The sequence below is a fragment of the Myotis brandtii genome, unplaced genomic scaffold, assembly GCF_000412655.1.
Source record: "Myotis brandtii unplaced genomic scaffold, ASM41265v1 scaffold482, whole genome shotgun sequence".
NCBI lineage: Eukaryota > Metazoa > Chordata > Mammalia > Chiroptera > Vespertilionidae > Myotis > Myotis brandtii.
The window spans coordinates 528,854-539,769 of NW_005368420.1; the positions used below are offsets into that span (position 1 = coordinate 528,854).

At 44.3% G+C, this 10,916-nt stretch overlaps 2 protein-coding genes across 2 annotated transcripts in view; one reads left to right on the top strand and one right to left on the bottom strand.

Moving 5' to 3' along the window:
* The window catches only part of ACAD10 (acyl-CoA dehydrogenase family, member 10), a 31,922-nt gene extending 25,470 nt beyond the window's left edge, over positions 1-6,452 (bottom strand). The window contains exons 1-3 of the mRNA XM_014547707.1: positions 6,234-6,452; positions 2,974-3,125; positions 925-1,119 (exon numbers count right to left, since the gene is read on the bottom strand). Of these exons, the coding sequence (XP_014403193.1) occupies positions 925-1,119; positions 2,974-3,125; positions 6,234-6,417 (531 nt within the window). The 5' untranslated portion in view covers positions 6,418-6,452. The remainder of the gene's footprint in view (positions 1-924; positions 1,120-2,973; positions 3,126-6,233) is intronic.
* Positions 1-10,916, top strand: part of BRAP (BRCA1 associated protein) — a gene marked incomplete at its 5' end in the record, with an annotated part of 76,872 nt that overhangs the window by 37,717 nt on the left and 28,239 nt on the right. The gene's annotated exons all lie outside the window — the stretch shown is intronic.

A 10,916-nucleotide genomic window follows, 5' to 3' on the forward strand; every position in this document is an offset into this window, starting at 1 on the left:
TTCTGTGCTAGAAGGTTTCATCTGTGAAGGATTCCCCATTTCCCTAAGAGAAAATAGATCATTATCCTGGGATATATATATATATATATATATGACTTGCTTAAACTTCATTCAAAAAACAGATTTTTAAAAATATATTTTTGTTGATTTCAGAGAGAAAGGAAGAGGGAGAGAGAGACAGAAACATCAATGATGAGAGAGAATCATTGATTGGCTGCCTTCTGCACGGCCCCTACTGGGGATTGAGCTGCAACCTGGGCATGTGCCCTTGACCTGAATCAAACCCGGGACCCTTCCACAGGTCGACGCTCTACACTGAGCCAAACTAGCTAGGGCAGAAAACTGTATTTTGGCTCAGTATGTTCTCAGGGTACTTGGATAGTCCAGCACCATCTATTACAATAGCCACTAGCCATATGTGACTCTTTAAACTTAATTAAAGGAAATTCAATTCAATTCCTTGGTGACATTACCCACATTTCAAGTGCTTCATAGCCATATATGACTGTATTGGACATTTCTATTACAGCATTTAGTGTTATTGAACAGCGCTGGTCTAAGGATTGATGCCATAGAAATAGAGGGCAGCATGGTTGGTCTTTGAAAAGAAAAGGTCAAAGGGCCCATTACGAGGGCTGACAGAAGTGTGTGTGTTATGTGGTGACTGAGGTTCAAATCCAGAATGTAAGGAAGTCTCTAAAGCTGAGGTCTCAACCAGTTTCCAAATCCCATAAATGTTTGACCTTGCTAAGAGCTCAGTGATACAAGTCCTCTTTTCAACCTGTTATATCTAAACCTGACTTAGTCAAGTGTCTGAATAAAAAACCCATTCACTCAAGACCTGCTAAAGGGCAGCGTTAAATGTTGCATCCCGAAGCAAGGACAGGCTGTTTTGATTATTGTTTAGTATCACTTCAAACTTACCACATCGAACTGTTTTCGGTCCAGGGGCAAAAAGCTTTTGCCATTGGAAAGATAAAAATTATTGCTCAAGACTGCAGTCTGAAGGCCTTTTGCCCGAATTTGAATTATGGCCTCAGTCATCACTGGGAACTGCTTCGCCACTTGCTCACTGGTCAGCAGAGAGAAAAAGTTGTCCACAGGCACAGAGGTATTTGACTAGGAAAGGAGGCAGGGAAAGATGAAGCAGCAATCATTAAGAGAAAAGTCAGCTTATCACAAACAGAGAAAAAGAAATATTCCCAGCTTCCTGTGCTAGCTGGCTGTAAGAGCCCAGGCCTTTGGCTTGCTGCCTAAAGGAATCTTCTCCCTCGGCCTTTGTGCAGAGCTTTGCATATAAGGTTATAAAAAGTGACTTAGAATTAGAGTTACAATGGTTAGGATATGGAGCTATTTATATCAATATTCCAGTTAAAGGAGTTCTTTATTTCAACCATGGGCTGTCAATTTTAAAAAGTAGCAGGATACTGTAAGAGGATACATTAAACTTTAAAAGTGTAATAAGTTGATGTAATTTAATTTTCAGTGATCCAGAAGACATTTAATGGTTTTGTATTGCCTTAACTCACCATTATGAACTTCAGTTTCTGATCAGTTTTTTTTTAATTCAATCTGTGTGGGTTTTGAAACTCTTATTTTATCATGTTTTAAAATCTGTAAAGGCAAACCTGCTATTTTCTTTATATACACACACTCACATTTTACAACAGCTTTAAAGAAATACAATTCACATACCATACAACTCACCCATTTAAGCCATACAATTCAATGTTTTTAATATATTCACAAAGTTATATAACCATCACCACAATCAGTTTTAGAACATTTTCATCCCCTTAAAAAGAAACCCCATACCCATTAGTATAGTCACTCCCCATTCCTTCCCACACCTCCAATAGTCCCAGTCTGAGCAGATCACTAATCTACTTTCTGTTTCTGGACATTCCATATAAATGGAATCATACAATCTGTGGTTTTTTTGTTTTTGTTTTTTTTTAATATATATATTTTATTGATTTTTTACAGAGAGGAAGGGAGAGGGATAGAGAGTCAGCAACATCGACGAGAGAGAAACATCAATCAGCCGCCTCCTGCACACTCCCCACTGGGGACGTGCCCGCAACCAAGGCACACGCCCCTGACCGGAATCGAACCTGGGACCCTTCAGTCCACAGGCCGACGCTCTATCCACTGAGCCAAACCGGTTAGGGCAAGTGGTCTTTTTTTTGAGTGTTTTTTTTTTTCACTTAGCTTAATGTTTTTAAGAGATATATACATATATATTTAAAATTGTGATAAAATATACATAACATAAAATTTACTATTTTAACCACGTTAAGTGTACAGTTGAATGTCATTAAGTACATTCATTATTATGTACCCATCTCTATCGTCTATCCACAGAACTTTATTTACTATATTTTAAATTATATTTTAGCAGGCTTATTGTGAAAGTTACATGAGTTAATATAAAGAGCTTAGAAAATGCATAGTACAGAGAAAAGGCTTATTAATATTATTACCTCAAATAAGCTTTCTCATTAGGCAGACAGCATAATGGCTGATGGAGGGGCAGTGAAAGAATATTTTTATTTATTCATATGTGTTGTCAAAGTTGAGTACCCAAGGGTGGAAGAAATAGCTTAAAAACTTATAATGGATTATTAGATTTTTCACTTCTTTATTTGCAGTTTAATAAATATGGACGAGTGTTACGTTACATCCATTACTCTGGACAAAAAGAATATGGAAATTCAAGAATGTTTATCGCCCTAGCCAGTTTGGCTCAGTGGATAGAGTGTCAGCCTGCAGACTGAAGGGTCCCCTCAATTCTGGTGAAGGGCACATGCCCGGTTTGTGGGCTCGATCCCCAGTAGGGGGTGTGCACGAGGCAGTCGATCAATGATTCCCTCTCATCATTGATGTGTCTGTCTATCTCTCCCTCTCCCTTCCTCTCTGAAGTCAATAAAAATATATTTTCAAACAAACAAACAAAAAATGTTTATCACTCACAATTTCAGAGCAGAGTCTCCTAAATTCTTGTAAGAAATCCTCTTTTGTTATTTCTCCTCTCATAAATTTTAGCCAGGGCCCATTTTCGCCACCTGTGATTAAAGCCTTCAATATAGTTCCGGCAGGGATATGATTTTGTACCTCCCATTCTGTAGGAAGAAAAATATGCAATAAGTGAAACCCATTAACAGATGGCTGGAGTTTAGGGAGCTCAGGGGAATTACCATACCAGTTCCTGTGGCATCACTATGGTGCCAAGTGGGCTCTATTGGGAATCTGAAAAAATCCAGGAAATGCGCATCTCAGCCTTAGATCTCCAAGGGAACAGCAGTACTGATTTGTGTGAATGAGGGAACACTGCTGCTAAGTCTCATATCCTTACCACCTGCTTGAGATGACACTGGACGCTCTAATATAAATTTTCTTTTCTGGTTTTTCACTAGCTGGCTCGTATATATTAGGTCATTCACACAGTCTTGGCCACACAGTAAGGAAGCCCATAGGGTAATAAGCCAGATACTTGACAGTACTAAAAAAAAAAAAACAACCTTCATTTTGTAAACTGCACAACTTTCTACACTGATGGAAATGCTGTATCTCCAAGACAGTAGCCAGTAGCCACATGTGGCAACTGAGCCCTTGAAATGTGGTAAGTGGGGATTGCAGAGGGGATTGTGTCTGTCACATTGCACACAGAATCCCTTCACGCCTCAGCAGTGCCCAGCACATAGTAACTGCTCCATAAAAATCTGTTTTCTGACTGAATAAAGTTTAAGCAAGTCATTTATAGAGGAGGCAGGGAATGGTGGCTGCTAGCAGAGGGAACAGAGCTTGCAAAGGCACCGCACTGTACATGTGTTTGGTAAGTTTAGAGAACATCAAGTAGTCTAGGGCAGCTGGAATGGGGACACACAGTAGGAAACGGTGTGATACCAGGATACAAGGCTAATTGCGAGAGGTGCTGAATGCCAGGCAAAAGCTTCTGGACCCAATTTAAGGGACAAAGTGCAGGCACTCAGGATTTGAAGCAGGGGAGTGAAGGGATAAGATCTGTGTTTTAGGCAGGTAATCCTGGGGGCTGTGTGGAGGGTGGCGCAAAACCCAGAGGCCAGAGGCAGAGAGAGCAGTTAGGAGTCTGATGGGATCAGGCAGGTAGGAGGAGACAGGAATAGAAATGGATGGAGGCAGTGGAGGTGGAGAGGAGCAAATAGGTTCTCAAGATATTCTAGAGAAAGTCCAGGAGATTCCTGCCCAGGGACCTTTATGTTCTCTGTCTGCCAAGTCTGAAGGTTTGGGGTGGGGGAGTGTGATGACTTGGAGGGGGAGGTGTTTGGAACAGCCCAGCTGCGGTGAAAGAGAGAGGAATGAGTAGAGGAATAGAGAGGCTGAGGGCCCAGCTGTCCCTGGAACGAAAAAAAATAGCTCCCTTAGCCAATTTGCACAGCTGGGTAACTTTTTACCCAGGAGCATAGGAAATCTGGACTTCATTTATTTTACTTTTTAAATGCATTTTTATTGATTTCAAAAAGGAAGGGAGAGGGAGAGAGAGAGAGATAGAAATATCAATGATGAGAGAGAATCATAGATAGGCTGCCTCCTGCACGCCCCCTACTGGGGATTGAGCCCGCAACCCAGGCATGTGCCCTTGGCAGGAATCAAATCCGGGACACTTCAGTCTGCAGGCCGATGCTCTATCCACTGAGCCAAACCACTAGGCCTGTACTTCAGTTCATTTAACATGGAGCATTGCCAACCAGCCACCATAGCAGGTCAGAGGACAGGGACAGCTGTTTGGCCCTGTTTCCTTCCTGCTGGCTGGAATGAGAATGTAATGGCAGGAGGTGATGCAGCCAAAACAGACCGTGAGGTGAAACTGGAAATGAACTCACAGCAGAGCAGCACAATAGAGAGCCTGAGTCCCTGGTATCACAGAGCAACATGCCAGCCCCAGACCACATACCTTGGCTTTCCTGCCAAAGAAATAAACCTCTATCTTGTTTCAATCACTGTTTTGTTAGAGCTAAAACTAGTCAAACTTAAGTGAGTTGAACTAAGTCGGAAAAAATGTAAAACCAGGAGGGGCCTGACAAAGAAAGGATCAGAGACTAGAGGTTTGCTCTGGAAGGTTTAGAGGAAGTTGGTGGAAGAGGGAAGGCTGGGATCAAGGGAGGGGCTTTCAGAGTTCAAGATTTCAGAAGCAGCACAGTTCACAGGGGAAGATACAAGTTAAATCCTACCAATAACAATGGCAGCTTGTCATTTATTGAGAATTTTAGGTGAACTGAACACTCTGCTTTCCAAACCCCAAAGAGGTAGGCACTCATATTAGACCAGTGGTTCTCAACCTTCTAGCCTTTAAATACAGTTCCTCATGTTGTGACCCAACCATAAAATTATTTTCGTTCCTACTTCATAACTGTCATGTTGCTACTGTTATGAATATATCTGATATGCAGGATGGTCTTAGGCGACCCCTGTGAAAGGGTCGTTCGACCTCCAAAGCGGTCGCGACCCACAGGTTGAGAACCGCTGTATTAGACCTAAGTCAATGATGAGGAAACTAAGACTCGGAGAAGTAGATTAATTTGCTCAACATAATCAACCACTAAGTGGTGCTTAGAATTTGACTCAAGAGCCAGAATATTACCCACCGGGACACACTGCTGACCAAATGTTCCTCTCTGCCTCTCCTTACCTCCCTCCATCCCCCAGATCAAGGGAGGGGCTTTCAGAGTTCAAGATTTCAGAAGCAGCACAGTTCACAGGGGAAGATACAAGTTAAATCCTACCAATAACAATGGCAGCTTGTCATTTATTGAGAATTTTAGGTGAACTGAACACTCTGCTTTCCAAACCCCAAAGAGGTAGGCACTCATATTAGACCAGTGGTTCTCAACCTTCTAGCCTTTAAATACAGTTCCTCATGTTGTGACCCAACCATAAAATTATTTTCGTTCCTACTTCATAACTGTCATGTGTTGCTACTGATGAATATATCTGATATGCAGGATGGTCTTAGGCGACCCCTGTGAAAGGGTCGTTCGACCTCCAAAGCGGTCGCGACCCACAGGTTGAGAACCGCTGTATTAGACCTAAGTCAATGATGAGGAAACTAAGACTCGGAGAAGTAGATTAATTTGCTCAACATAATCAACCACTAAGTGGTGCTTAGAATTTGACTCAAGAGCCAGAATATTACCCACCGGGACACACTGCTGACCAAATGTTCCTCTCTGCCTCTCCTTACCTCCCTCCATCCGCAGCCACTTTCCCTGGAGAAGGAATGAGAACTCCACCCATGTCAAAAATGACCGCTCTGTAGGGGCCGCCTCCAGAATGTGTCCATCGCCAGGGTCCCTGGTGCCCACACCGGCTGTGTTTCAGGAAGGCTGCCCTCCAAGCCCACTGGAGATGTGAGGACCGGAAAAGCCGCCTTATGCACATGTTGAGGCCAAAGCTGTGTGAGAAGGCACAGGGCACAGTTTGCCTTCACTGCCTCCATCCAGACCTCCATCCTGGAGCACAGGGGTGCCACCTGGACATCACTGATCTCCAACAAACACTCCAAACCACAACCAGAATTGAGCTCTATCTCCGCCCTCCCACCTCCTTTTGGTGGGTTCCTTAGCTCAGTGAAGGGCTCCACCATTCACCAAGCTGCCCGTCTAGAAAACTGGAGTGCGCACCTGACTTCCCTTAGTCCTCCACCAGCCACCTCAACTCGTTGTTCTGTGCTGTCAGTTCCTCCTGAAAATCCCACACCCTCTCTCCACTGCCATTCTCTTGCCCACAGATCATTGCAACAGCCTCTTAAGTGGTCTCCTTGCCTCTTTCCAAATCTCCATTCTTTCTTCACTCCTTAGCCAGAGTAATCTTGCAAAAGTGCAAATTCGATGACATGCTAACCCCATTTAAAAACTTCAATGGCTCTCCATTGCCCTCAAGACACACTTCCTTAACCTGACTTAAAAGGCCCTTTAAGATCTGCCTCCCCCACTTTTTACATATTGTTAACAGAAAAAAACATTGAAACCTGTAAAGAACTTTTGTGAGTTTGAGCCAAACTGTCGACATATGCCGGGAAGCAGAACCTCAATGAATAGAGATAATGCTCCGGAGAATGGCGGGTTACATCTGTATTTATACATTGCAATCAAAGGAAAGGGATGTAGGTTGGTTACATGAAATCCCCTGGTGATAGACTAGAGAGGCGGGAGAAAGCAAAGCACGGAAAACCCTGGGATTGGATAAAAAGTAAAATGATGGACACATACTTAGGTGGGTACAGGTACAATTAACATGATAATGAAGGAAGTTGTGGTATCTGTTCTGGCGCCCAGCATATTAGGTTGTGCCCCTAGGGGTCCAGAGAAAGGGAAGTTACAAGTTACCCAGACATTTCAAGGATATGTTATCATAGGTGCAAAAAGACAGAGAGGCTCAGTTAAGGTAAAGGTTGGCCTTGTCAGTGAATATACCAGCCTAGGATGTAACTACCCACCATCACTGCTTTTAGTTCAAGTTTAATTTCAGACCATCCTTTGTGGTTACTTTAGGTCTCTGAGTTTACAAGACCACCAGGCGGGCCTTCCCTGAGCTTGTCAGGTTAGCATGTGGCCCCTTTCGTCCACAATATTAACCTGGATGATTTAGACACACACATCTATGTGCAGCTCTCAACCAACGTTCTCCTCCTGCTACCAGGCCTTTCATATGTTTCCTTGGCCTGTGATGCTCCCTTCTACCTGTTACCTGGCTATTTCCAAACTGTCCTTTTGGTCAGTTTCTCTGTCACTTCCTTCCTGAAACCTCTTCTGGCTACCAGAAAAGATAGATGAGTCTCTCCTGTATACTCCTAAGATGCCCTGTACTCAGCTCCTCCTAGCACTAATGAGGCCACCATCACACCATCACCCTTCCTGCAGATGACTGCAATGGCCTCCTAACATTGCCTCTTTCCTAAACTGATTTTCAAAAGTTTCAGAAAAGAACAAACATATACATATAACACACACATGTAGATACATACATGTAGATATATATATATATCTGATTTGGTGCTGAGCTTCTTCCCAAGGGCTTCTGAGCTTCCCACTCCCACTTTCTCTGCACCCTGAGCTCATGGACAGTGGTGGGTGGGCTCCCACAGTTAGGACTCCGTGACTGCCGCCTCCCTTCACTCCCAGTTCTCCAGTGCAGATTGTGGCTTTCACGTTTAGGCCTTGATTTGTTTCCAGTTGGTCTCATCTGCCCACCTGTAGTCAGTATTTACATAGTTTGGCCAGGAGTTAGAAGAATTGCCATTGAGCTCAGCAGAGTCTCCTCTTGATAACCTACCAGCCCTCAGTTGGACACTGGGGTTTTAATCAGGATGTTCTCTGGATGAATTAAACCAGTGGTTTTTTTATGTTTTGTTTTTTTGGGGGGTTTTTAATATATATATCTTATTGATTTTTTTACAGAGAGGAAGGGAGAGGGATAGAGAGTTAGAAACATCGATGAGAGAGAAACATCGATCAGCTGCCTCCTGCACACCTCCTACTGGGGATGTGCCCGCAACCAAGGTACATGCCCTTGGCCAGAATCGAACCTGGTACCTTTCAGTCTGCAGGCCGACACTCTATCCACTGAGCCAAACCGGTCAGGGCTCTTTAAGCTTTTTATGTGATTTCTACAGTTTAAAAAAAGCTTACTGAAACTCAGGTTACAGCAAAACAGATTGGTATGACAGCCTACAAGTTTATAAGTCACTTTAGGGCCACCATAAGGATTCAATAAACTAAGAATCTAAAGGAGAGATTCTTAAGGAGTAACTCTTCAAGTTTATATACTGTGTTTTTCATGTAATTAGAAATTTGTTGAATTGGGAAGTGAATTTTGAAATGAAAAATTTAGAGGTTGATTTGTGTTTTCAGTTTTACTTCTGTTTCTATGCCAAGGCCAAAGTTTATAACAGAAGGAGAAATTTATTTATAGGCTCCAAAACATCAACAGCTTTTGTGTGAGGGCTTAACAGAGATGAAAAGTGTCTCTGGGGCCTGAAGGACTGACTTTCATCCTCACTGAGGACACTGTCCTCCACATACTCCCACTAATGGATGATGGGCAATGCTCCCATGACTAGCTTGCTTCTTCTTTCCATTTAGAGAGGACGGTTCTGTTCTGGCCACTTCCCAATACTTTCTTCGGCGAAGGAAAATGCTGTGATTTCTTGTATTTCTAGGCTATGGTACCTGCCATGTCCACTGACTGAACTGCCTCTCCCTGCTGTTGGCCTGGTGAACTCCCATTCCCTTGTACATGGCAGCCTCTGCTCTCCCCTCTGGAGGGGCTCTTCTTTCTTTTTCCAGGTGGACTATGTTACTTTTTTTTCTCTCTCCTCATTCTCACTGCCTTCACATTGCCTGGTTTAAATTCTAGCTCCTCCACTTACTAAGTGAGATCCTGAGCAAGTTTCTCTCTCTCTCTCTCTCTCTCTCTCTCTCTCTCTTTCTCTCTCTCTCTCTCTCTCTCTCTCTCTCTCTGAGCCTCCGGTTACTCCTCTGTAAAATGGGAATAATTATAGTACCTGTCTCATAAAGTCATTGTTACATGAGGTAAAGTATGTAAAGCACTCAAGTTAGGACCTGGCACACTGTTAAATGTTATCTACTACTGCCCTGGCCGGTTTGACTCAGTGGATAGAGCGTCGGCCTGCGAACTGAAGGGTCCCAGGTTTGATTCCGGTCAAGGGCACATGCCCAGGTTGTGGGCTTGATCCCCAGTGGGGGACTTGCGGGAGGCAGCTGATCAATGATTCTCTCTCATCATGGATGTTTCTATCTCTCTCTCTCCCTCTTCCTTCCTCTCTGAAATCAATAAAAATATATTTTAAAAAAATGTTATCCACTACTGTAAAATACTATAAAATGTTCACAAGGTCTCATGTTATATGCACATACTATGTGCAAATGGCACATGTACTTTCTCATAAGCCAGTGATTCTTAACAGGGAGTAATTTGGGCCCCAAGGGGACCTTTGGCAATGTCTGGAGACATTGTGTTTGCCACCACTTGGGGAGTGCCACCAGTACCTCAGGGGTCAGGCCAGGGGTGCTGCTAAACACTTTATAAAGCATAAGAAACACACACACCTGAGGAAATGATCAGAACCCAAAATGTCAACAGTGCAGAGGCTGAGAAACCCTAACGTAAGCAGTGTATACTGAAGCACATTCCATAGGGCACAGTCACAAGGTGTATGTCCTCGATCTACCTTCGTGTGTCCAGGACGTGCTGTGACACGTCTAGACATGATAGCATACTCAGAATAGCATCTGGTCATGTATGCACCATATGCATCAACTGTGGCTCTCAGTATCTATCCATGTGCTGCAGGCATACTGGAAAGAAGGCTGAATCTCAGAAAAACTGATGGACAGAGCCACAGGCTCTGTTCACTTCACCCTCACAGCTGAATGAGGGTATTATTCCAATCTTACGCAAAACCTAGATCAAGGTCACACAACTAGTGGTCAAGGGCGACTGCATTCGAAAAGGAGCTGGGTGTCTGTCTTATTCACGGATGTATCCCCGCCATGCCAGCAGTGCCCGCGGCTCTCCGCAAAGGTTTGTGAAGTGACGGGGCGGGGAGCAGGACCCAGATCCGCAGCCAGCCTTACCCCGGACAGAGCCGGCGTCCCTGCAATCGAGTCCCTGCTCCTCCCCCGGGCCCTCAGAGAGGTGGACTCCCCTGAGTCTCAGGACCCGTCCGGAAAGTGCGGCCGACACAAAGCCACCCTGCCTCAAGCTAGAGCTAGCGGTCAAACAGGGCAGGAAGGGGCAAGAGCTCTCCGCAGACCGCGGGTCCTCGGACGCTTCGGGGACCTCGCGGAGCGGGAGCCCCCGCGCCATCAGCTGAGGGGGGCTGAAGGCCAGGCCTGTCGGGTAGGTGAACATGGGTC